Genomic DNA, 25,792 nt, shown 5'->3' on the forward strand with positions numbered 1-25,792 from the left:
TGCTTGGCTGGAGCAGATATTCCTTATTATCCTCATCACAACAAATCCCTGTTTAGAATACAAGCTTTATCAATGACTCTGAAAGTCCATATAGCAAGATTCTGCATTCTGATAAAAATATGGTCATTTTTGTCTCCAATAATGCTGGAGAAACACTGCTAATCTGGAGAACAAGACAGTAAAGAGAAAATAGCTTTATGTGGCAGTGAGACTATTTTCCTATCCAATAAGGATTGGAAGACCACAGTCTTAAAAGAGAAATACATGGAGGGAAAATCCTCTTTAAAAAGTAGAACTCAGAAAGAAGAATATACAAAAAATAGAGTTACTTCAGTATAATCTTCTATACTTGATAACATAATTCTTATGTATTTTATGTAGGATTTAGCACTACATAAAATGATTACTAAATCAGTTTTTATATTTTGGTAACTGTATATACCCTGAATCTTTACATACACATATTAAGTTACTGAACTGAATGCAAAGACTTCAAGAAGCTTTGAACCAAGATGAAACAAACAGTTCTTAGCTTGTGTAAAATAATTTAGGAATACTTTTGTATTGCAAGTCATACTGTAAAACAAACAATTTCAACATTCTAAACATTCTAATAATCGCCATGGATCACTGAGGTATTTGTTTAACTTTTTAAAAATGTACCAAATAATGACAAGTATATATGATATGCCAATACCACTCTGAATTATATTTGTACAACCATCTATTTCATAGATGTTATAAAAAAGATATAAAGTATCTTGGCAAGTATTCCAAGCCTATCAATAACATTATAAGGAAAAATACTTCTTGCAAAGAACTTTATTTATGTGCCTCCCAAGCCACCATAATATGACTCAGTTACAATATAGAGCCAGGATATTACAATATAGCTAATGCCTTTTCTTTAAATATTTAGATTGCTAAATATACATACACTATATATGATGCATAGATTTAAAATTATGATATATTAGATTTAAGAAATATTTGGGAATACTGTGTTGCTAAATTACTAATGTAGGTCCGATGGCAGTCTACAAATAAGGGTGGAAAGAGGGCACTGAAAAGATAATGAAAACATAGCACAGTAGATACTAGGCTCCCAAATCACATGAATATACACGAATTTCAGGCTTTAACTTCAAAAATATAAAGCCATTATCTGGCCCTCAAGGCTGTGAAGAAAAGCTTGTAGCTCATGACAGAGACATGAGCAGAGTTATGAAAAGTCTGCAGAAGAGCCTGAAAGAAGTCCTGAAACGATGAGGATGCCCATGCAAATCACCGAGGGGCTAAGCTCCATGACCCACTGCTTCTAGGTCATCACACCAGCTTAGGAGGAGAAGGTGGGATGTGCTGAAACCCTGTGGCTGCTGTTCCTCAGGATCCCTTCCTTCCCTCTCTATGGAACCTATCTCCACCACTCTCCCAGAAGCAAAATACAGCCAATCCACAGGGTTTTGAATACAGTGTCACATAAGTTTTGTATCATATTTAACGTGGGCATAAAGGGACAGACTAGTTAACATCAAGACATCCAAACCTTCTCTATGTAGGTGAGCTCATAACAAGGACATCAGTACCAATCTGCCCGATCCCTCCATTACCATGAATGCTGGTGGAAATATACTATACCTTAACAACACATGCCCTGTGCAGGAGAATAACTTTAGAGAAGATAACATATTGCCAGGCATAACTGACATAACTTCATGGACATCAAAAGTGTTTTGACAACCTACAACTGATATAAGACCTGTCTCAAGATCTTTTTATTATGCTTCTTCTCTATGACTATATATGTGTATATATAGTCATATATATATAGTATATATATAAATAGTTCTGGTTTAGTTTGTTGTCATAAGAGAATTTTTAACAGCAAAAAGAGTCTCCAGACACATCACTCCAGCAATCTTTTCAGTAATGTGGGAAAAGCAAGAGGAACATCCAACGTTTTTCATATAATCCGAGTTACTAGTGCCTCATATTCCATTCTTACATTAAAATTTCAAGAAAAAAACCCCGAATTATTTAAATATCCTAATAATTAACTATCTTGCTATTATATTATGCGTTCATTCAGCAATGAATTACTGAAAAGTAATTCACCATTGTTCATGTTTGCTTTATGATTTTTTTTTTTAAGTTTTCCATGAAAAACATCAAAATGAGGAAAAACCTAAAGCAACCAAGGTGGTCTGACACCTTTGTGACAGATAGCACCTACAGATTCTATCTAAAGAATGACAATAAAAATGGTTAGAGGTTCGAATAATAGTGATTTGCCAAATTTTTGAGATTTCTTTCTTCAGGCAACATGTGATCAACAACCATAGCGCTATACAAAATTAATTTTGAACATTTTTTCACATACTCTCTTATCTGTGGCCTGTTTAACATTCTATGGTTTTGAATTTGCGCCAGAAAGTCCTGTAAGAAATTTCCTTCTGAAGCATTTTTTTCAATTCTTACTACCAGTAGGACACACAAAAGTAAGTGAATAGATAACATAAAGTTAAGACTTTGAAGCTTGCAATTTTCAGAATAATCAGAATTTATAGTTCTCTAGCATTTACTTCATTTACCTGCAGCCATTTACTCTTCCTTTCCTGAAAAGTGATTTCAAATAGCCAATGCCAAGTTAAATCACGTCAGAGAAGAGAAGAGAAGAGAAGAGAAGAGAAGAGAAGAGAAGAGAAGAGAAGAGAAGAGAAGAGAAGAGAAGAGAAGAGAAGAGAAGAGAAGAGAAGAGAAGAGAAGAGAAGAGAAGAGAAGAGAAATCACACGATAATTTAGGAGGTCCCTAGTCCAACCTCCTGCTCAAAAGCATGGTCAGCTATGAGGTCAGACCAGGTTATCAGGGCTTGATCCAGACAAGTCTTGAAAACCTCCAAGGATGCACAACGTGCATAGCATCACTGCACAGCCTGTTCCAATGCCTGACTGCCTTAATGGGGGAAGTGTTTTTCCTTTTATCAAGGAACTTGTAAATCTATTAAGAAGCTTGAAAGCTGAGAGTGTTATATGGCTACCACATTTAACATTTAATAGTCTTAATTTACTGATCCACAGCGTAACACCACATACCTTCTTGAACAGAAATTATGGCAACTCACTCTGAACCAGCAGTAATTATGCAGTAACTTGCAATACTCTTGCTATATGGCTGCTTGATAATACAGTAAATAGCTTTTACCACTATCGCTTTCACTGTTATAAACGGATTTAATTGAGCAAATTAATGACTGAGAGCTAACCACTGCTAGAAATCAAGATAAACTTTGGTAAAATGTCAATTTCTGTATTGCTAAACCTCTAATATAACCACAGGATAAGGAAGAAGCGAAACAAGTGCAGCTTATTGCCAGTCATGGAGATGATAAGAACTACTAAATTTTCCAAACCAGCAGCCTAAACTTAAATTCGTCTATCCCTACTGCTTGCCCGGTACTCAACATGCAGATGGAAATTCTTACTGAACTTGGCTGGATTTTCTGAAAATACATTCAAGATCACAAGCAATGATTTGGAGGTCCATTTTAGACTCTCATTATTCTCAAAGGTAATTCATTATATGGTTCATTAAAAAGGATAACTATTTTTGCTAGTAGCCTCACTATTGATGATAAGAGGATAACCCTGATTCCAAAAACATGTATTAAAAATATTTCAAAAAAAACTAGTGCATCTTATCAAACTTCAAAATATTTTTACTGTTTTCAGGAAGTGCAGCTAAGCACCCCCTCAAGTTCCTTCATACCTTTTATGCATCATAAGCGTGACAATATAGAAAGGCTTGCATACAGTCACATCATTAATATTAATTATAAATAAATCACTTTTATACAGTATAAAAAGCAAATCAAACATTTTTTTTTTCCTATGCGTTTTTTTCCAGGTTACCAATTGCTTAGAACAGGTGCTCTTTTCCCTCTATATTTTGCAGCCAAATGTAAAGAATGTTTAGATTAACTTTACTAAATTGAAGATTACTATTAAATTTACGACACTTCAGCAGCATGGTCGCAGAAACACTAATAGTGTGCCATGCCACTGAATAAATATTAGTTAGATGCAACGCTTGCCTTACTGGTGTCTTTGACCAAAACCACCTTGCTTTTCCTGTACAAAAATAGCTCAAGGAGCTATTTCTTATGTATTTTATGTTATAAAAAGTTCATGAAATTGTGAAAGACCCCCACCCTGAATCATTGCCCTGACATCTTGAGGCCCTGACACAGACCTGTGATTACGGCACCTGGGCAGAGGTCCTTGGAGGACGCAGCTCTTGGCTTATTTGCTGGCATTCACAGAAAGCACAGAATCACAGAATCACTAAGGTTGGAAAAGACCTGTAAGATCATCAAGTCCAACCATCAACCCAACTCCACCATGCCCATTAAACCATGTTCCGCAATGCCACGTCCACACGTTCCTTGAACACCTCCAGGGATGGTGACTCCACCACCTCCCTGGGCAGCCTGTTCCAGTGTCTCACCACTCGCTCAGTGAAGAAATTTTTCCTAATATCCAGCCTAAACCTCCCCTGGCACAACTTGAGGCCATTTCCTCTTGTCCTGTCACTAGTCACTTGGGAGAAGAGACCAGCACCCACCTCTCTGCAACCTCCTTTCAGGTAATTGTAGAGAGCGATAAGGTCTCCCCTCAGCCTCCTCTTCTCCAGACTGAACAACCCCAGTTCCCTCAGCTGCTCCTCATAAGGCTTGTGCTCCATGTCTGCAAGCAGACGTGGCCACTGCAGTGCCAGGCCCCATGGGGGCAGCACCAGGCTGTACTGTACTGTACTGTACTGCCCTGACCCACCCCCCGGGGCCCCCCCCACACTGCCCTGGGCGCCATTTCAGCCCCCCGGGGCCGGCAGTCCCCAAGGCCGCAGCAGGGCCAGTCCCCAGCTCCCCAGAGCCCCGCCATAGGCCCCGCCCAGCCAGGCCCACCCAAAGGCACCGTGAGGCCCCCATATGTTTTTGGCAGGGATGAACAATGTTCAGCCTTGCTCCTAAGTCCCAGTCGTACCCCTCAAATCAGAAAAGCAAAGCTGTCTTCTGAAGACATGGACTCGCACAGGCCATGCAGCCTTTATTCATCACATCCACAGCAATGGGATTTAGGAAGAAAGCATTGCCAGAAGTCCGTCACCCGGGATCTGATTAGAGAGACAGCATTTAACCTAATCTCCTCTACTGCGAGTGCATTCTTCTTCCTGTAATTAAATGTCATCACAGATGCAATTATTTAGGGGCATAATTCCACCAATTTAGACACCAAGCTACTTCAGCTGCAGGTGGAAAAAGTAAATACTGAAAGGACAGGAATAAAAAAGTGAGTGTTACTATGACTGGAGGCTAGACTACCAGGCAGCTAAAAGTCATAGGAAGATATAAACTTAGCAGGTTTTGAGGTAAAACTTCAAAAATTTCAATAGTCCTCAAAATATCCCATACGGAATAACTGAAACATTTCTGAAAAGTTTGCCCCTTCTATCCTAAAGAATTACAGGATTATTCTGAAGCCAAAGGATATCACTATCTGTTACTCCAGATGGTTTTTGGGGAACAAAAACACATAGACCTTGTCTATCTCTGTCTATAACTTGTAGAAATGTTATATTCATTTATTACATCCCCAGAGACAACCGACAGCGTGAAGATCAGAAATTTATGTTCACGAGCTACGAAACACTAAAACAGGTAAACATGCACAGGTTTCTGAGGGATTGCTAACAGAGAAAATAGAAGTCTATGGGTGCTGGGAAAGTAAAAATTCCAAGCAGGATTGTGAATTACAGTGGTCTTAGTTATATTCCTCATGTAATTTTGGTTTACTCTTTTTAATACGATAAGGCTTATCTACACATACAGATGCTGACAGTTCCTGCTCCAAAGAAGGGATACTTTGAATGGGTAAGTCACTTGGAAAGGCAGGTGTGGGATTTGACGCCAAAATTTTGGAAGAGAGGACAGACACAACTGTACTTGAACAACAGTCCCATTCTATCTTGCATTATAAATAGCTGAATTATTTTGTTCTTTTTTTCCCCTCTGAAGTCCATGTAGCTTCAGCAATATTGATCACACTTTCATAAGGCTTTATATTGGTATTTTTGGAAGGATGGAATGAGTGATATTTATATTCCTAAACACTGGAAAGAAACAAAAATAGGTGGAAAGGCAAGAGTAGCCATGCCTCTGCTTTGTTTCAGATCAGCTCAAAAGCCACAGTAGGCATTAACAACAGAAATAGTAACAGCTGTCTGAAGAGAACAATACTGAGAAGTGACTGGCTGTAAATGGGCGACTGTGCAAAGAAAGAGAAAGAAAATGTGTTTATTAAGAAAAACTAGCAAAAAGTGTTGTTTAGTTTTAGTCTTTCTCCACTGTATTATCTACACATTACACTGATTAAATTGTTGGCACTCTATTTTACTGACTTACTTTATCTGCCTTCTAACCCTTTTGTACTTGATTTTCATATTATTTTGTATTCATGAGTTTCAGTGATAATGAAAGAACCTTGGATTAAGAACCAGAAGCATTAAAGAATACTTCTGTGTAGACAAAACAGACATTTGTCATTACTCTCAAAGTTTTGCAGGGATGGTGGTTTTAATGTGGACTTGAGTAACAGACAAAAAAAAAAAAATCTGGTTTAATTAAACTGTTACTAAGAGCTTATGAAAGTAACTGTTTTGCACACTATTTATTTATTTAATAATGTATATATGCAATTCTGGGCCTTTTTTCCTCCTATTATTAAACAAATTTAAAGAGCTTTACAGATACTGGAGTCATATATAAAATATTCACTGATAAAAAGCCTTTGGAATGATAGTACACTTTTAATAACTTCTGTGGAATACACTGACATAGTTGTAATCCTTACAAGAACCTCTATGCATCTACGTTCAATAAAATATAAAACAATTTCACTATTAACTTAAGTTGCAGGAGACTGTTTACAACAAAATGTGACAAGAGTCCCTGAGCACCAGCTCATCTCTCTTTGGGAATATTTGTTAATACTACCAAAGGGAAAAACCCAGTAAGGATGAAAGGGAAAAGATAAAAATGCATTTAAAGCTTGTTGTTGTTTGCTTGTATAAAAAAAAAAAAAAAAAAACTGATTTCATTTGTGAATCATATCTTTCTGCTAATGCAAAGAGAACATCCCTGTATGTATTAAGTACAATACAACTGAATGTATGCTAAGTGAAGATCTCGAATATTTAATTTCATTAATAAAATTTAACGATGGTGTTGATTTCCATCTTCAGTTTCTCAGCCCACTCCTACTCCTCCCAAAGAGATGTGCAGCATATCTACTTCAATGCATTAGTTGTTGTTGCCGTGTGTACTTGCACTTGTGATTGAGCTGTTGCCTCTGGATTGAGTTATTCACAGTACTTTTTTAAAAAGTGTTGTAGTATTCCCTTCAAAAGGCAGTACTATTATTTTTTATTCTATAAGCCACTCTAGTTTTCTTTATTCACTAAGTGCATGTCATTGGAACAGAAAGCAGGTCAGGCAGAGGGTACAAGACTCGAGCAGTACAAAGCAAACCTGACATGTGCACAGCCCAGAGGCGGTGGCAGCCACCCCAGAGGCAGCCCCTGTCTCCGCACCTCCTTTGCTCAGAGCCCCTGCCGTAGGGTTCAGGCATCTGGGGAGCAATGAGAAAGGGAACAGCTGAATTTTGACTACTCTCAGCTGCAAAACGTTGATGAAGGAATCATTGCATACACTGTAACTGAGAATGGTTCTGATGCTGCTTATGTTCCCGCAGGCCCCGTAGTGCAAAGAATGGGTAAATACACTGCTCCCTATCTTTGAATCCTGTTTTGGGCAACTTTGGGAAAGACAGTATCAAGATAGAAGTCATTCCATAAAGAAGAAATCATACTTGCATAAATGTTTTTAAAGCATTGTATTCATCTTGTTGCTAGAAACATGAAACTCTGATTAACATCACTGTGATTTTTACATGTGTGGTGAAGTCCTGAAAATATTTAGAGATGTGATGATGTAAATAGGGTGACACCTTGCAGCAAGATGCACTCTTTAATTTAAAAATGTCTTCTGAAGCTAAACTGTCAAAAGGTAACAAGCACGACAAGTTTTGTTACCACAATCTGATGAAATGCAACCAAAATAGAATGCCATTAGTTTCTACATGAAAATTACAAAACATCACTGCTTACCTCCTGCCAGGATTATGTGTACCAGAAACAGTTATGACACCTAATAATCACTTCTGTAGTTTGAATTCCACTTTTATGTGAAAAACTACCCCAAGACTATTTGCTGCTTCAGTCCCAGTGAAGGTTTATCTTACAGCTGTGAATGGGACTTGAATGCGAGTTTAACACAGTTAGTCCCTATTTATATGATTAATCCCATTTAGGTCAAAGAAAAAAAAGAAAAAAGAATAAATTCACTGAATAATCCCGAATTTATATGAGGCAAAAGCTGAATGTGCAATGCCCATTACTGGTTTAAAAATAAAAAATAAAAATCATGCAAAACATTTAAAGAAAAGTACTTAAACTCTACTGAGAATGATAATTTCATTTTAGACATAGCACTTTTTTCTCCTAACATTTAGTCAATATATGAATATTAAGTAGAGTATAAATTACCTCTTCTCAAAAAGAACGTGCAGTTTTACCAGGGTGGAGTGAACAACCTCCCCAGGAAACGCATCATGAAGCATTTGATTTGCTAAAGCAAAATGAAATTTGCCTGGTAATTTTTTTTAAGGATTTTCCACTGGACTTCCAGTTTATAAAAAAGCCATGATTTGAGAGTGCCATTACTACTGCACCTGCTTTAAAAAATAAAGATCTTGTAGGCAGAAATGAAATAAAATCATCCTTGGATATAAAAATAACATCTGCTTGACAGGTTAGGATGTTAGCTGGTATAGCGACTTCAGCTTTTTTCAACAATTATACCAAGTCAAATAACCACCAACCAAACAATCAGTCTGTGGCGTGGAAAAGACCTGCAGACATGACCTTGGTCAACTTAACTCCATAACAGACTTGTTACATGACGCTGGCAGTGAAGTAATCCAAAACTGGAGATAGAAAATCAGAAGGGAAGTCCAGAGTACGGCCATGCTATTCACTTCTCCTGTGCTGACACCCAGGACCTGCCTAGTTGCTGAGACAACATAGGGCAATGCTAAGCTGTCTGTGAGCTACACTGGGCACCACACACACCGGTCTCGTGTAGCCCAGGACCCCAGAGGCGTGAGACGGGCGCACACCACCTTACCTACATGGGCAAAGAAGGAAAGCGTGTATCTGGCTTACCAAAGATCTCGCTGTTAAACTGATGACACACCAAAACATCACCGATTACTTCTGGTTGCTTTGTTCAGGCCATGCTGATGTGCAGCTGGACCAAGAAGAGGCCCTTCCTTCTGCCACTTCTCTCCTCATTCCCATAGCATGTTACTTTTGACATCTGTGAGAGCTGCCTGAGCAGTTTTTAATTTCTGGAGATCTATGTTTAAAGGTGGAACTGTGGCAGAAAGAGGATAATGTGAGAATTGATGAGCTCCCTCTTGGTGCAATGCTTTTGTTTGCTGCTCAAATTCTCATTACAATATAACAAATTTGGTATTTGCTGCAAAGGAGAAAACCAGCAGTGAAATACCAGCCATATCATACTGAGAAAGCAAATATATTGCAAAATATATTTCATTAGCAGTAATGTTTTAATTATAAATCATGTGCCTAGAACAGTATTATACAGAAAACTTCTGTACACATAATTCTGTGCTTGAACAGTAGATAAATGGAAGTTCATGTTGACAATAAAGAAAAAATAAATTATTATTTGCTCATCCTACTGTGGAAAAGTAAACATTTCCCTGCAACTACTGTCATAAATCCTTGAAAATGTATGAAGTGCTCTGACACCAAGAAGCAGTTTGCCTGCAAAATATTACAGATCTAGCAAAGCCAGCTTCTCCAACACTGTTGCTTTGTTCCCAAGTAATCCACAAGTCTGGAATAATATCAAAACCAGTGTGTTTCCATTCCCCGACATCAGAAATAACTGCTGCTTGTATCAAGGTGCTTATTGCTTATCTAGTATTGATCCTGATATATAACATCCAGGATGGTTGATTTTCTCAGTTAATCTCTAATTTTATTTCTAAAATACTGCAAAACAGTTCCGGTCCTCAGCTCCAAATATTAAAGTGGCTCTACAGTACTTAAAAATACAATTTAATTGTCATAAGAGCAGAAACTGGATATAATGACTAAAATCTGATCACAAATCATTGTATTGAGTCTTGCGTATTTCTATTGAAGTGTAAGAAAAATCAAAAGGTTCCTGGCCTAGTTTTTTACTGCAGCAGTGCCTTTACACAAGCTGTAGACGAACGCAAGTTGTTTTCATTATTTATTTATTAGAAAGAAGAATTTGTTCAAACTTCTTTTTAATCTCACATTTTAAAATCATTCTCAAATACAGTCTCTTAGTTAAAATTATGACTAAAATCAGAATGCCAGTTTCAGTAGTCTAGATTATCATACGCTATGTCAAGTGGTGGCACAAGAAAAATATTCTGATATTAGTAATTTATGACTGTACACTTTGATTCATCCCTTTACATTCAGGGACATATATTTTGGAAGAATGACAAGATAAAGAGTATATTATTTATTTATTTTTAAACTGTATTAGAGTTGAGTTGGAATCATAAGGCAGAATATCCTGAAGTTTTATGTCAGTTTTCCAAAGTCACAGGACTACCTACAGAATCTCTCTTTAAAGGGCTTTGCTCAATAGTCCTACCACAAACAACGTTCCTAGATCTTGATACTGTCAGAAATCTGAAGCTTTTCTACACTGTGCTTGTTATACTGATTTAATCCTTTATGTCTTCCTGTACCACCAAAAATTTGTACTCTAATCTTTGAGGCTCTGATTCAGGCTCAGTGTAGACTGTCCAACTTCCCCTTAATGTTCCACAAAGATGAAATACTCTTGTTTTACTTTTGTCTTGGTCTCCTTTCTCTTCTCAGCCTAGCAAGTTTCAGATATATTTCTTCTATATCAAATAGCACAGACACACTCCACATAGCAAAAAATCCACCAAATAAGCAGTGATGGATGGAGAGCAGCTTGGCATGGTCACAGAAACACTCTGCCCTCAGAAGAGCAGTTTAGGGTTATCTGCCGACCCGACCCACCATCCCCTCGCTATCCCAATGAGATGTTGAACTGGATTTGGCATTCACAGAGCAATTAACATCTCAAAGTATTTTGTACATATGTTTGTTCCCCATGTTTCAAGTGTCGCCTTCTGTTTTCTCCGTTTTATTGCAAAGACACAAACGACGTTGGTTGGGTGTTTTTGTTGTTCGGGAGTTGGGTTTGGTTTTGTTGCCGTTTGTGGGGTTTTTCCAAAATACCATATTGTTTCCTGAAAGTTCATTGCATCCAACTGCTTATTCCCCACTGATTATGAAATTATTATCACTTGTTTATGACAATTTCCACAGCAACCAATGTAATCTCAGAGTGCTATGACTTCAAGTGGCAAATAAGCACCATAAATTCATGCAAATGTCACCTGTTACAAACAAAAACAGGAGACAAGGAAACAGAAAATGTCATATGTGAAACAGGAGTGTCAAAATAGAATACATGTCAAAGTTTTTTTCATGAAGTATTACTGCATTCTTCTTACAATAAACATGTCAGTTCAGCACAGAAGGCTTCCAGCTGAGCACGACGCTCTCAACACCCGTAAGTCAGATTGCATAGCAAATGTTAAATGTAAAATCCATTAAGATCAATTAGATTCTACCGAAGAAAAAAAAAAGTAATAGCAGGCACAGGCAATCCTGCATTACACAACAGTACTGACTGAACCACAAAAAAAAAGACAAAAGCTTAAAAATTTAAATTACACCCTTTCCTCACAAAGAGTCCAGCTAACAGAAGGTCTGTTGTGTTACCTGCAGCCACTTGAAACAAGGTCTCCTTACTTCTAGTATCCTGTCTCCAACTAGAAGCAACTTTTGTGAAGGCCATCACCTATTGCACACTAACAGGTAATTAATCAGTGGTCCTCTATGGAAGTCTGAAACCAAGCAGCAAACGAGTTTGAGCCTCTTTTCCAAACTGCGTATGCATTTCATGTCACATTGACTGAAGTCACCCTCACATGTGCTAAGGTGAGAGCTTCAATAGCTAAGAGATCCCTGTTAGCCTTCAGGCATGGAGCAAAGCTGTCAGGAGAAAAAAGGGAAAAGTTTGTGGTACAGTCTGGTAGAGCCTGGCTCCTTTTATTGACCCTTAAGAGACAGGATTTGTAATAGACATACAGAACAGATCTGTGAGCACTTCTCAGAACTAAGCCACCAATGCAAGGTGCGAGTTAAATTCTGGCCATGTTGTAATTGTGTAGACAAATGAAGCTGTCATTGCATACATGATAGCTTGCACACCACTGGGGGCAAAGAACCTCATGGTTTTTATAGAAATTATGCATACTAAGAAGGAAAATCCGTCTCTGTACTTGTCAGGACATGTTGCCAAAGGCTGAAGCATTATTTCCTGGTAAACAGTTGCAAACGATCTCTGGTTGTTCAATCAGAATTAGTCTGCAACAACTAATCCATCCCTAGATATTAAGAGTCCATAAATTAAGTAAATGTATGTGTAGTATCCAAGATGAATTTCATCTGCAGTAATGTTTAAGAAAATATAATTTCCATTTTTTTAAAAATGTGCTAGGTGGTCATTTCAACTCAAAATAGCTACTGAAGTTTGAGAGATACTAGAAACAGACCCGAAATCTGTTCCACAAACCATAGATTAAAGGCCACCTTTGGCCTTCAAACATTCCTTAGTAACTCTCAGCGAGAAACTCATTCAGCCATCATGACCTAAGGAAATGGGAGGAATGTATATATCCTTATATAGTTTTCCAATCGCTTTGCTATCTACCATTACTAGAAAACAGATTTGTCCACAAGTCCTCAGGAGACATGGTAAAGGCAAAGTTTGTGTGACTACTACAGAATTACAGACCAATACAGTTGCTGTTTGCAGATGCTCTTGCTGTGAATAACAAGCACAAATGCAGCTAGGGCTTTTTCCAGGGGAACATAAAACAAGGTTTCTTCTCCGCTAGTACCAAATCAAGTCTCGGACACTGCCCAAAACCAGAATAGGCTCCCCAAAGGTTTTTGCCTTTATATTTTTGTCTGTAAGGGACAGCCCAGGGTTGGACATTCCTAACCAAAACTGCCTCCTTTCCGGAGTTCATGGGGACATGTGGCAAGGAATTAACTGAAGAATGACTGTTCTTCTCTGTGTGTGTTAAGCTCTGTTTGTGAGTGAGGAAGGAATACAGTCCTGGCAAATGCTGTTGGAGAGCCTACAGCCAGTAACCCTGACCACTCTTCTCACCCCTGGTGCAGAGCACTAAGGCTTCCAAGGTTTTCTCTCCCTTTGATGGCAAAGCAACTTCAAGCACCCAATCCATCTGGGGCATTTAATAATAATAAAGTATTGTTTTATCAATGGTGTCCATCAATTGGACATTTAGTCAGTTTAAAAAAAAAAACCCAACCAACCCATCCCCAAAAACTAAAGCATTACTTCAGGCATTGTGTTTTGCTTGTTTCTCTTCCTGTTTTGGTGATTTTTTAAGTTTTGTCTCCATGTTGCTATATTTCAGAAAAATCTATCTAATCATACAAAAACGTATAAAATTGTTAAACAAAAAGGTTGCTAAACGCATAACAAGGAACCAAAATGAAAATATGCTCCCCATCTTTTCAGCATAGTTGTATCTCAGCCATTTTTTGCACTCAGAAGTAAAAAAAAAAAAACAAACACACACAAAAACATTAGGCAAAACCATAAATTTTCAGTTAACTGTATCAATTTAAGTCATTAACTGTTTTACTTTGTACAACATCGTAAGCTGGAAGACTAAAAATCAAAACAAAAATCATGATGTACAACATCCAATTCATCCCTGGCATTATTCCACGTAAATCAGTGGTATTACACCAGGGATTAATCTGGAATACTGATCTGAATTACAGCACTGTTCTATACAGCAACCTTATCATAACACACACAAAGAAAACCCCAAAAACATTATGCACATCACAAATGCACACAAATAATTACACACCTAAAATTCTGTTTCTGAGCAGAACAGGCTATTTCATAGTCTTGATAATAACAATAAGGAATTTCTACTATTTTGAAAATCAGTACATCCTTTTTTTCTCTGAAAGGAGTTTTAATATTCATGTAAAGTACTTGATAGAAGTCCACCCTGAAGAATGCACCGCTCCTCCACAGCTCAGTTTTTACGTATCCTAATGAAATATGACTGGCCATAGGTTATGCAATGAATCTTCAGAAACCATTTTAATATAGTTTTGAAGATTGGTTTGAAGAACTTAAGTCTGCTCAGCAAAGGGTGGTCACAACCTATATAATACACAGCAATGTAAGCTATTTAATGAATTTCTCCTCCGAGCAGAAAAACCATTCACGTTTCCCTCCTCTATTAAATACCATGCCTAGGTCCAGTTTTGCACACAAAACAGGTTGCTTCTGTTTCACTGCCCTGTTGGTGAAGTTCGTTAGAGGCTGCATCTCCCACCTCACCACAGAGGCAGGCAGGTGCTCTACCAAAGCATCCCTCCTGCGCTCAGGGAGCGGGAGACCACACAGAGGCAGAAGAAGAAAGAAGTGAATGGGGAACACCTCTCTCCTCCACAGGCTTACTCGACTCCCAAACGCATCTGTAATGTTTAAGGCTGCCTCTGCCTTTCAAAGACAAATCTCTGCCAGGGGTTGGTGTTCTCCATCCAGCTGCAGTTTCATTACCCCAAACCACTGCCCAGCCAGTGCCCTACATAGCACTACGTATTTTGCCAGATTGAAACTCATTCGTCATCGCTCGATTTTCGTATTTGCGAGTGACCTGAAACCTTTAAGGCTACTCGCAGCCAACCAGCAAAGTTGCTTAGGAGCTGCGTACTGGCTACGGAGTGGTTTATTTTCTTTTTTCCATTTTTTTTTCCACCTCGGAGCCGGAGTTTTTCTTGCTCCTCGGGAAGTTGGCTGTGCCCTCGCCGCCCCTTCCCTCAGGGAGACCGTGCCCAGGCGCAGTGCGCTCACTTGGGAAGGAAACGCAGCCATAAAATACTAACACCCTTCCTCGCTCGGGGCTCCGCCGTTGCAATCTCCGCACAGCCTCGCTGGGAGGGAGCGCCGCAACCCTCCGCGGCGGAGCCCGCGCTGCGCCCGCACCTCGCCCGCGCCCCCCGCCCGGCCCGCTGGGCTGGGACCGCCCCGCCGCCGCAGGCCCCGCTCCGGCACCGGCGCGACGCCCCCCCGGGAGACCCCGACACGGGGCAGGCGGTGCGGGACGGGGAGGCTGGTCCTCCCCGCGGCACAGCCGGTACCAAACGGTGGGGGCAGCCCCGATTGCTCCCAGGAGTGGGGGGAGCAGCCCCCTGGCCGCGCTCCGGAGGGGGCATTAGGCAGCCCTGTCCCGCCGCCCCCAATGCACAAGACAAAATTCGAACTGCGGCGGTGGCAGCGCCGAAGGAGGGGGTAAAGGGGGCAGCCTCAGCTTCTCTCGAGCTACGTGTTGCTTTGGGACAGCAAGGGTTGGAGTGTGGGGGTGCAGATGTACTTGTAACTGCACACCGCCACGCACCCCCCGGGGATGGGGGGCGGGGGGTGGCCGGGGCGCGGGGAGCACTTACTGAAGAAGATGTACTCGGTGTAGCTGCTCCAGATCTTGTCGTCCCTGTACTGGTTGATGAAGGCGGCGGTGCCGGTGGAGTTGCAAGCCACCATGTGGAAGCCCGCCTCGGAGAGCCGGTCGAAGGCTTGCTCCAGGTAGGTGAATTTGAGGTAGAAGCGGGAGGTGTACTTCTCGGGGGGGCGGTCGGGGTCGCGGCTCTCGTTGAGGGTCTCTCCGAAGACCTCCTTGGCCAGGGCGATCCTGCCGCACACCATGATGCGGGCGACGCGGCGGAACTTGGCGTCCGCCTGGTTGTCCCGCACCGTGGTGTAGGAGCCGCGGTAGCCCACGGTGAGGAAGCCCGAGCGCTTGTCCAGCGCCGCCCGCTGCAGCCGGTCGCTGCTGCCCTGCGAGTTGCTGTCCTCCAGGTCGCTCTGGCAGCCCTCGTCGTTCAGCGAGCTCTGCTTGGTGACCTTGGGCGAGAGCAGCTTCACCAGGTCGCCCAGCTGGAAGTACTCGGCCTCCCGCAGAAGCCGCTCCTTCTCGGGGAAGTGCTCGGGCAGCGCCAGCTGCTTGTCCCGCAGGTAATCCAGCACGTACCTGAAGAGGAAGCCGTCGCGGTCGATGAAGAAGCGCGCCCGGCTGTCCCTGGGCAGCTGCCGGGCCGCCGCCGGGCCGCCCCGGCAGGGGGAGAACATGGTGGCCAGCGTGCTGTCTGGGACGCTGAGCAGCGTGGAGTGCCTCGTCACGTACACCTGGCCCCCCACGTTCAGCTCCACCACCTCGGGGAACGGCGAGCCCGACGGCCCCGACACCATGTCGCTGATGGGCAGGATGCTGCCGCCCGCCTCCTTCAAAGCCATGGCTGCGAGCGGGCGGCCGCGAAGGAGGGTCTCCCTCCTAAAAAAGGCGGCCTCCCTCCCTCCCTCCCCTCCACCCACCCCACCCCACCCCTCCTTCTCCTCCTCCTCCTCCCGCTGCTTCCCCCGCCGCCCGGCGCGCCCGGAAGCGCCTGGTCGAAGCCGCTGCTCCCGCCGCCCTCCGGCACGGCGGCGGCCGGCACGGCCCCGGGGCGCGGCCCTGGCCCTCACCTGCCCCGCGGCGCCCCCTCGCTGCCCCAGCGGCGGGACGGGCTGGGCTGGGCTGTGGGCTGGGCTGGGCTGTCCCGGCGCGACCCGACCCGACCCGACCCGACCCGGGCGCTGCCCCTGCCCCGCCTCGCACGGCCGCGCGCTCCGCCCGGCGGCCGTGGCGGGGGGTGCGGGGACCCTCAGCCGCGCTGGCCTCAAGGCCGGGCGGCCGCCAGGCCCGGCTGCCACTTGGCAAAGAGCTGCCACGCTGCCAGGCTCGGCCGAGGGAAGAGCCAAGCCCCTACCCCGGCTCCTCCCCTCGGCTGGGTGGCTTTTTTGGTTCGCTTTGGATTTTTTATCCCCCCCCCCCCCCCCCGCCCTTAAAAACCTCCCAGCCTCCACCAAATCCCTCTGCCTCCCTTATACTCTCGCTCCAGTCGGCACTTGCAGAGTGCCCCAATGATGGTCGTCCTTCCAAAAGTAGCATCCAGCAGGACCGATGTGACAGCGTTTTTCACCATCTTTCCTACATCAACATGCCATTACCTTGAGGGAAGGGAGGGAATTAATTAATTGAGGGCACAAAAGAAACCAGCACAGGCCCTGGTGGGTCACAAATGCTGTATTCGATGTCCTGCTGCCTTGCTGAGGCACGGCACACTGGGATCTTGATTGTCAGAGAAGCTTAACGTGCTCCCTAGATTGATCATGGAATTGGGGTGATTCGGAGCAGGAAAGAAAGTCAGCTGCCATTAGGATCCAGATGCCAGACACAGATTTTGATTTGGAACACGTTAGTGTCTGGATTCTTGGCCGTGAAGCAAATACATTTGTGCTCTATTTAAGCAGTAGATTTTTTAATTTTTATTTATTTGTTTTTAGCCGGAGCCAGAACTCACCTGCATCCAGATTTCTGATGCATGTACTTTCAGGCTGTGCTACTGGAACGTATTAGAGTGCAGACCTGTGCCCATGTGTTGGATGACAGATGTACGATCGCTCTTGCCAGTAAAAACTGAGGCCTATACCTGACTGCATTTCTCTGACTACCAGTGCCGGATCTAAGAAGTGTGACTCTGTGGTGCTGGGTGGTTCATGCATGGGAACACTTTAGCTTTGTTTTTTATAATCCTTTAAAAGTTAAGGTTTCAACCCTTAATTGTGCCGCATAGAGGCAGGAGCCCAACTTGTTCTTCATTTAAACACGGGTCACTTCAGGCCTGGGGGTAAAAGTCATCAGTCTGCAGGCAGATACAGTTGCAGACTGTTATCTCCTCACCAGTGTGCGGTGATCAAGACAAGACAGCCAGTCATCCAAAGCTCAGTCACGTTCTTTAAAATACTCATGTAGACTTCTCACTTTCACAGCAGTAACACAGATACCCCTACAGCACTTCGTCCTGCCTATCTTAGATACCTCTTTTCAAGGTGGGATGAATCAGTCTGTGGTGCTACCTTCCTCCATTTGCTATAGACAAAACCTAAATTTATGTTTAGAGAGAACTCCTAGCTTTTACATGGCTAATGCTAGGGGAGGCACATCCAGCACCCACCCATTGGGTGGGGAGTGTTGGAAAGACTGAGCAAAGACTCCTAGAAAACCGCTGTGCTTCAAACATAAGAATTATGTGGGAGTGAAAGGGCTTGTAACAGAGAACAAATGTGCAGGAAACATTTTTGCAGTGCCCCTTTTGACCACCTACTGAAACCAATTAATAGTTTTGAAAATGGGGATAAGTGTAAGAAACTAAGTAAAATTCTCTCTCTTTCCTTCGTATTTCGTTTGAAATGCTCTTAAAGGTCAGAAAAATTGTTCATACTGCTGGGCACCAAGAAAGCAGGACATCGTTATTTATTGACCATTTTGTCTTATGTTTCTTTAGGCTCAAATCCTTAAGGCACGAGAGGAGACAGTATTCATTGTCTTGTTCTTGCCTGCAGGGGATATTTTTTCTCCTGAGGATTCAGCTGAAATATTTCTGCTGATTTCTAAGAGGATGGATTTCACACCCACCCTCTTCTGTGTAATACAGAATAATAGTTTGCCCATGTCTAAGACAACTCTACAGAATAATAGTTTGCCCATGTCTAAGACAACTCGTGCCAGAGCACCGCATGGCTGTGACACTGCAGCATCGCAGCGATGAGCAGCACTGACTACTGACATACCCAGTGCAGTGCCATTAGCAAGGGGACAATTGCATTTCTTTCTCATCTCCAGAAGCCCATGGCCGCAGCGGAACTGTATCTTAAACCTTCTCTTTGGTGACTTGTGATTGGAAGGATATGTAACCTAAGGATAAGTAGCTTGACAAATGTTAGAGTGAGATCATTTACCACATAGGATTGCCCAAGTTTGGCAGGTTGCATAGAAGTCATGCATAAAATAAATGTTAACATACTACTCAGGGAAAGAAGAATTTTTTTCTCAGGATTATCAGGGAAAGAAGGGAAAATCAGTGCTTCATTCTTTCTAGGCTCAACAGCCATTGCCTGAAGCACTTGAAAAATCCTTATACCAAATACTTGCAGTCACTTCTGTGTTAAGCTCCTGTATGCTGCCTATTATTTGCCCAGCTCATGGTTTCCTCTGTGAATCAGTATATGCAAGGCCCAAGAATGTCTTTGGTTGAGTTGATGAAAAAAGCTCATATGAACTCCAAAGGTAATTTTTCATGAGAACAGGCAGAGGGAACATATTTGTGCTTTGGGGGGTAAGAAGCATCTTCTTACATGCTTACATTGTGTGTAGCGCAGCAGCATCTTGCAATGCCATTTGAGTGAACTCTAAGGCCAGTACAAGGGAAACAAGTAAATCTGCAAGTAGATAAGTAAATATCCTTAAGATTCAGATATGTGAGGGCTTCTGATGCTTAAAGCAGAGAAAAAAAATGCAGGTGAAAATCTGCCATGATCTGTTTCCTTATCTGTGGGACTGTTTTGAGATAGGGCTGAAGACTTCATGTAAGGGAGAATTTCTTTTGGAGATTCCCTTCTGTAGGCACACTGGTGCAAGCAGCAGGCAACAACATCCCCTTGGAAAGCAGCCTGGAGCGGCACAGGCAGGGCATGTTCCTCAGCAAAAAAACTTCTTCTCACTGTAGTCCTTCCTGCCCTGGAGTCATTCAGTGTGCTGGTCTGACCAGGCTACATGATAAATCTGGATTTATCTGAGAAGATCATGCTGAGAGAGGGGGAAATGACAGAAAGGAGGGTCAGGAAGATCATCCAGACCATATCATGTAGATCAAGCAGGTCATCCTTATGAAAAATTCATGTAGATAAAAGTACGCATTTACCGCTGCTCAGACTGTCCAGTTCTGAAATGGAAATTAGGATATCAGGAATTAATACCGTTACTTGGCTTATTGCTCAGTCAGGTTTTGTACTGATATACCTGGCAAAAGGTAACTTTTTTACATTTTAAAAATGTTTCAGTAGTCTCTTGTGAAATTGTACTTGGTAAAAACTGTTAAATAAAACATTTATGGTTTCTGAGAAAGAGAGAGGTGGAAGTGAGAGTTTCCTTCACAAGAGACTTGTTTTAAAGACATTCTTCAGAATTACTTAAAAAAAACCCAAAAGTGTTCACTAATACAATCCAAGATGATTCCTGCTGTTACAGTCTTATTTTTTAATGTCATCGGATAACATGAAATGGAGGATACATAACCACTTTTCAAATTAAATTGTAAAATACATCTTATTTCTCTACTGAAAATGAACAACAAAGTAGAGGATAAGAACAGGAGAAGAACAAACATTGAAATTGGACACTTAATTGGAGGTTCTTAGAGAGAGAATGATGAAAATTCTGTAATCCCAGCAAGTGAATAAATTTGGTGAACTTTTTTAGTAAGGAGAAGATTCTTCTGGCAGACTCCCAGTGAAGTCAGAGGGAATTGTTCCTTTGTCCTGAATTGCAGGATCAGGCAGGAAGAGTAGTTCATCATGCAAAAAAAGTTCCAGATGATTACTATGAGCAGGTCTCCAATAATTACAGAAATCACCTAATAAGCATTTAAGATGATTATGTTGTCTTTCAAAAAGTCATCAGCCCAAAAAATGACATTAGAATTGTAGACAAGAGTGTGACAAACTGCCAGCAGAATCACATTTCTAACACTGCTGTACTCTGGCTCAGTAAGCCCTAAAAGTCCTGGCCACTTTCATGATTCTCTCCTCCTTTTGGTTGTCATTTGTGTCATTTTCCCAGTTATTAATATTTTTCCTGTTAAGAATTCTTAGATCTTACTTGTTCCCTTACATCTTATTCTCTGTTGGCAACAAAGCATCATTCCAAAGAAATGGCTTTCCTAAAGATTCTGAGCTTGTCAATTTTCCATCCACCTAACAGTGGTCATTTCAATATATATGTTAAGTTTGTTCTTTATTAGCTCTCTCCATACCGCATTTTCCTTCTAGTCCCCAAATTCATCTTTTTTCAACCTTAAAAGTATTTATACGTAATACTGCATTATTCCAAAATGATTGGAACTCTGTCCTACAAGAATTTAGAAATGTCTTTATTTCTGTAATTAATTCTCAGAGTTAAATGGAAGCACTCGTACATGTAAAGGTAGTGCTGTGGGAATTTGTACATTCAGGACCTAAACAACATCGCATATGTTTAGATTAGTATTATAGATCATTTAGTTGCACTGCTGGGACTGAAATCAGAAGAAATTAGTCTGCACGCTTGATTCTGAGAATGTGGGAACTTTCTTCTTTACAGTCCGTAGTAATTCATTGCTCTAAATTAAGTTGCATTTGAAACATAGCAAGTAGTTATTAAGGTTTCAAAGATGATGCATTCTCAGGAAAAAAAGGTTTGGTGAGAAGTTTTGTCAGTCAGGTTAATCAAGAAAGAATTAGCAAGTTTTGATTCCCAACGACGGGAAGTTTCAGTCACTAATAGCTAATGTATCTGTCTTCTGACAGTATTTACGGAGGTTACCACTGTGAAGTCAGCTCTGTCATACTGTGGCTTCAGTGATTTGTTTGAATTATTCACAGCAACCGCTGCATTAGCTTTACCTGGCAAGTTCTTTGGGTCCAGAGCCATTTATGAAAGTTAAAATAAACTCTGTTCTTTCATACTGTAGCTGTTTGGAGTATTCCCTACACTATGCTACAGTACCAAAGCAAAACCAAAAGAAAGAACAATCCCAGGAATTATAAGCCAGTCTAGCTTCATTAAAATATTTCAATTATATTATTTTATCCAAACATACATGAAAGTCATTTGGTATTTTATGTTATTGGATTTGTTCCATGAAGAATGCACAATTTCTCTTTCATCATTAAGATTTGCACTCAGAATTAGCATCCCAAAGCACTTAGGCTCATAGTTCCTTTTCAGAGCAGAAATGTGTCTTCTGTGTGAATTTACACTAACCTAAATCTAACTAAATTCTAAGTTCAGTGTAGAAACTCTACATTTAGCATATTCTGCATATAAACACCCCCATAGCAAGAATCTGTTAGCTTGCCGTTAATTAGGCCTAATAGCCTGAACAGTTACGCAAGTGTATCCTGAGTATGACAATGACATTTTTCTCACTTTTCTCAGTGTAGGCTGTATTTAGCATTTGAATGTACTATTTTTTTCCTTCTTCATTCATTTATCTTTTTAAAAAACATCTTCTAAATGTTGATCAATGTGAAGTAGTCTCCATAGAAGTACTGCATATTGATGTTCCGCTCAGCTGCTCATTTCTTTCTTATTCTCAAGCAGCAATTTCCCAGAGCCTGCTAAAATCAGCAGCCTGACGGAACAAACATATGTATCTGGTACCATATTGTTTCATTATAGTGAAGTTAGGTTATATTTCATTAATACCTGGCTCCTGAATGTTAAGCATATAATATGGTCACTTGCTATAGCAACAGATTTTATGCAACTATGCTCCTTTTTGCTGTCATCGGAACAGGGAATCTCATATTCTCTCGCCACCACTTCTTCATGAACCTAAGTAGAATCAAATCCAGAAACATCAGGTACTGCTAGCACATCCGTGTAGTGGTACACACTTGTGCTGGGGCAACTACAGTCTGACTGTAACTGTTTTGTCAATAAAGATTTTGATTTTCCTGTATTTTGACAGAGTCTACATAATCACAGCTCCCTTTGGCTTCAGCTTGTGTTTGTGGTATTCAGGAGTTCTGATAAGTAGGCACTTAATGTCTGAGTGGGTATATATCTACAGTCTAGCACACAGAAATTAATGCACCAGTGTTATTTCAGGAACTCCCTCCAGTAGTACAAATTATAGCTCCACTAAACTCAGTATAGATTTTTCCTGTTTGCTGTAGGTTATCTAATATTGGAATGGACGATCATAATGATCTTTTCTTTCTTCATTAAGGGAGAAAATATCAAAGAAATTATAATACATAATATTTTTTCAGTATAAGATTATGCTCGAGTTTTTAAATGGACAAAACCAAGAAGTATCATGTTTCTGGTAATATCCTAACTTGCTATATTGTACGTCAACATTTCTGTTGGCTAAGTGAAAAAGGAAGAGGAAATGTCGGGCATGGCTCTGATTCTGAAAAACACTTAAGGCCAGATCTATAATAGGATATACAAGAACCTATCCTGATTCACTGAAATTAATATGATTGAAGTGCCTAAAGAGGAGGTAAGTGCTTCAATACCATTTTGGCACTGGACACATAAACACTTTTGCAATCTTTGAAGAGCCCCATTGGCTAGGATGAGAGTACTGATCAATGTAAAAATATTCACATGCAATGCAGGATCAGAGATTATACTAAGTCTTTGCTTCTGTGTCAATTATACTGGTTTCATTAGTAAGAAACAATATTTATATAGAGCATAAAATAATAATTCATAATGCTTTAGAGCTTACTGTCTACCCATTTAATTCTGCGAGAGACAAATAGCATAGTGGAATATGAATATTTGTTTGTAACTTCCATATATTTTTTCTTCTTCCTTTGTGTACTTGATATTTTCTTCCTCATGTTCCACTGAAGAACCAAATCAGAATGTAAAGATAGAATTTCTTCGTCATTCAAGGGGCTGCATTCACAAAAGAAAGCTGCAGAAGGTATTATACTGTTAAATTAATGATAGATTTAAAAGAAAAATTATGAAAGTGACAAGGTTCCAAAGAATAGCAGAGTAAATTAACACGTGTAAATGAAAAGTCAGTACTAAGTGCTAATAACAATGTGCATTTGATTTTGCAGCCAACCAAATTGTTGTCACTATCAAAATAGTATTAATAAAAGCCATAAAGGAAAAAGAATAAAGTAAAATTTGTAGTGGTGGACTGCCCAAAAGGACTTAGAAATGGCTGCCTCCCATGTCTGAGAAGACAATAAAAAAAAAAAGTCAGTCACAGCTGTTAGGGAAAATAGACAAAACCAGACACATGAATACACACGTATAAGGGGGCAATAACACCGTAAAAGGTATATTTCAGTTGAAACGTTGTACCATGGTTTTTTCCCTGCTGTCATGTTGATTGTTCTATCTTGTGATTGGCAGACTTTTTTTTTTCCTAAGGAACAAACATATGAACAGGCTTATATATAAATATATATATTCTTTACGTGATGTAATATACTGTTAATGACCTGTAAATAACTACTTCATTGTTCCAAGGTTTTTATATCAAAATAGGCAATTATTTTAATACATATTTAAGAGATTAAAAGTCACCCAACTACCCTGTCTACTGTGAATTGCTCCTTCGATTCCTTCTGACCCTTTCTGATTTAATATATTGAATGGAGGAAGAACTTCTAGAAATTATCTGAGTGCACCAGTAACTCAGCTTTTTTTTTTTTTTGTATTCTGCTGTTAGAAGAACATCTTATGAACAATAAGGTAGTATCTTCTAGTCAGCTGAACCTATTCAAGCAAACCCAAATCTTTCCTGAATGTAGTCTCTCTAATAAGTATGTATATAGAGAAGATGAAAACAAAAAGGTAGAGTAAATGCTAACAGGGAAATGTATTTTTTGTGGTGGAAATGTGCTATATAAGAGATTAATGGGGAATTTATAGACATTTATATACAGTAACGGAAGCTCAATAATAAAAGGCTGTTACAACATCTATATAAAAGTAGAAAGAAGTCTAACAAAGTAGGTAGGAGAATGAGAGAGCTAGTCATATGAAGAAAAGTAGGATATTACGGCCCTAACTTAAATCTGGCTCAAAGATTGCATTAACTGCGCTATTAACAATAAGAGACATAGATTAGATTAAGCCAGCAGAAATGTGAAATGGGAGGTCTGTGAAATGGGAAGCCTGTGCCTTCCTTATGAGAAACAGCCCTTAGGAATGAGATTACTTTATCCCCTTTTACTTTGGGGCAGAGAACCTGGAGAAGGGTAAAAAATGTTGTATTATCAGCTTAAATCAGCCAGCAAATTCAATATGGAGAGGGGATGTTTGTTTCTTCCTTCCAGCTGGTCCACTCCATGCTATGAGGAAAGGCAGAGGGGAGTCAAAGGGTTCCCTTCTGCATGCTTTCCCATGGCAGGTGTTCGTACAGGCATTGATTTGCTTGTTCCTTGGGCGAAGAAGAGTGGCGACCTGGTCATTCCTAAGGCTGCAGTCATTCAGGGTTGAATTTGAATTGCTCTCAGAGAATAAACTAGTTACAGGAATATGCTCTACTCTGCCTTCTCCAGAAACAGCAGCTCAAGTGCGAAATGACTGAGTAAATGAAAAGGCGTATGGAAAGGTCAAGAGAGGTGTAGGAGTAATGGGAGATTTTCTTAACCTAGTCATAGATTTGAGAGAATCAAGTGGAAGAAATGAGGCTGGTAGTATATATGTGGAGATAAAACACGGCTGCTATTTTCTACATAATAAGTTTCAAAATACTTTTAGCACAAATACTGCTGAGAATGACAAAACCCACAAATATGGAGAAGTAAGTATTGAGGATGTCACACATAAA

General features: G+C 40.8%; 1 protein-coding gene across 1 annotated transcript in view; it reads right to left on the reverse strand.

The window, feature by feature from the left end:
• KCTD8 (potassium channel tetramerization domain containing 8) overlaps nt 1-16,637 on the reverse strand; it is a 100,484-nt gene extending 83,847 nt beyond the window's left edge. The window contains exon 1 of the mRNA XM_059818078.1: nt 15,794-16,637. Within this exon, the coding sequence (XP_059674061.1) occupies nt 15,794-16,637 (844 nt within the window). The remainder of the gene's footprint in view (nt 1-15,793) is intronic.
• Between the last annotated feature and the right edge of the window lie 9,155 nt (nt 16,638-25,792).

Source organism: Gavia stellata, chromosome 5 (genome assembly GCF_030936135.1).
Source record: "Gavia stellata isolate bGavSte3 chromosome 5, bGavSte3.hap2, whole genome shotgun sequence".
Lineage (NCBI taxonomy): Eukaryota > Metazoa > Chordata > Aves > Gaviiformes > Gaviidae > Gavia > Gavia stellata.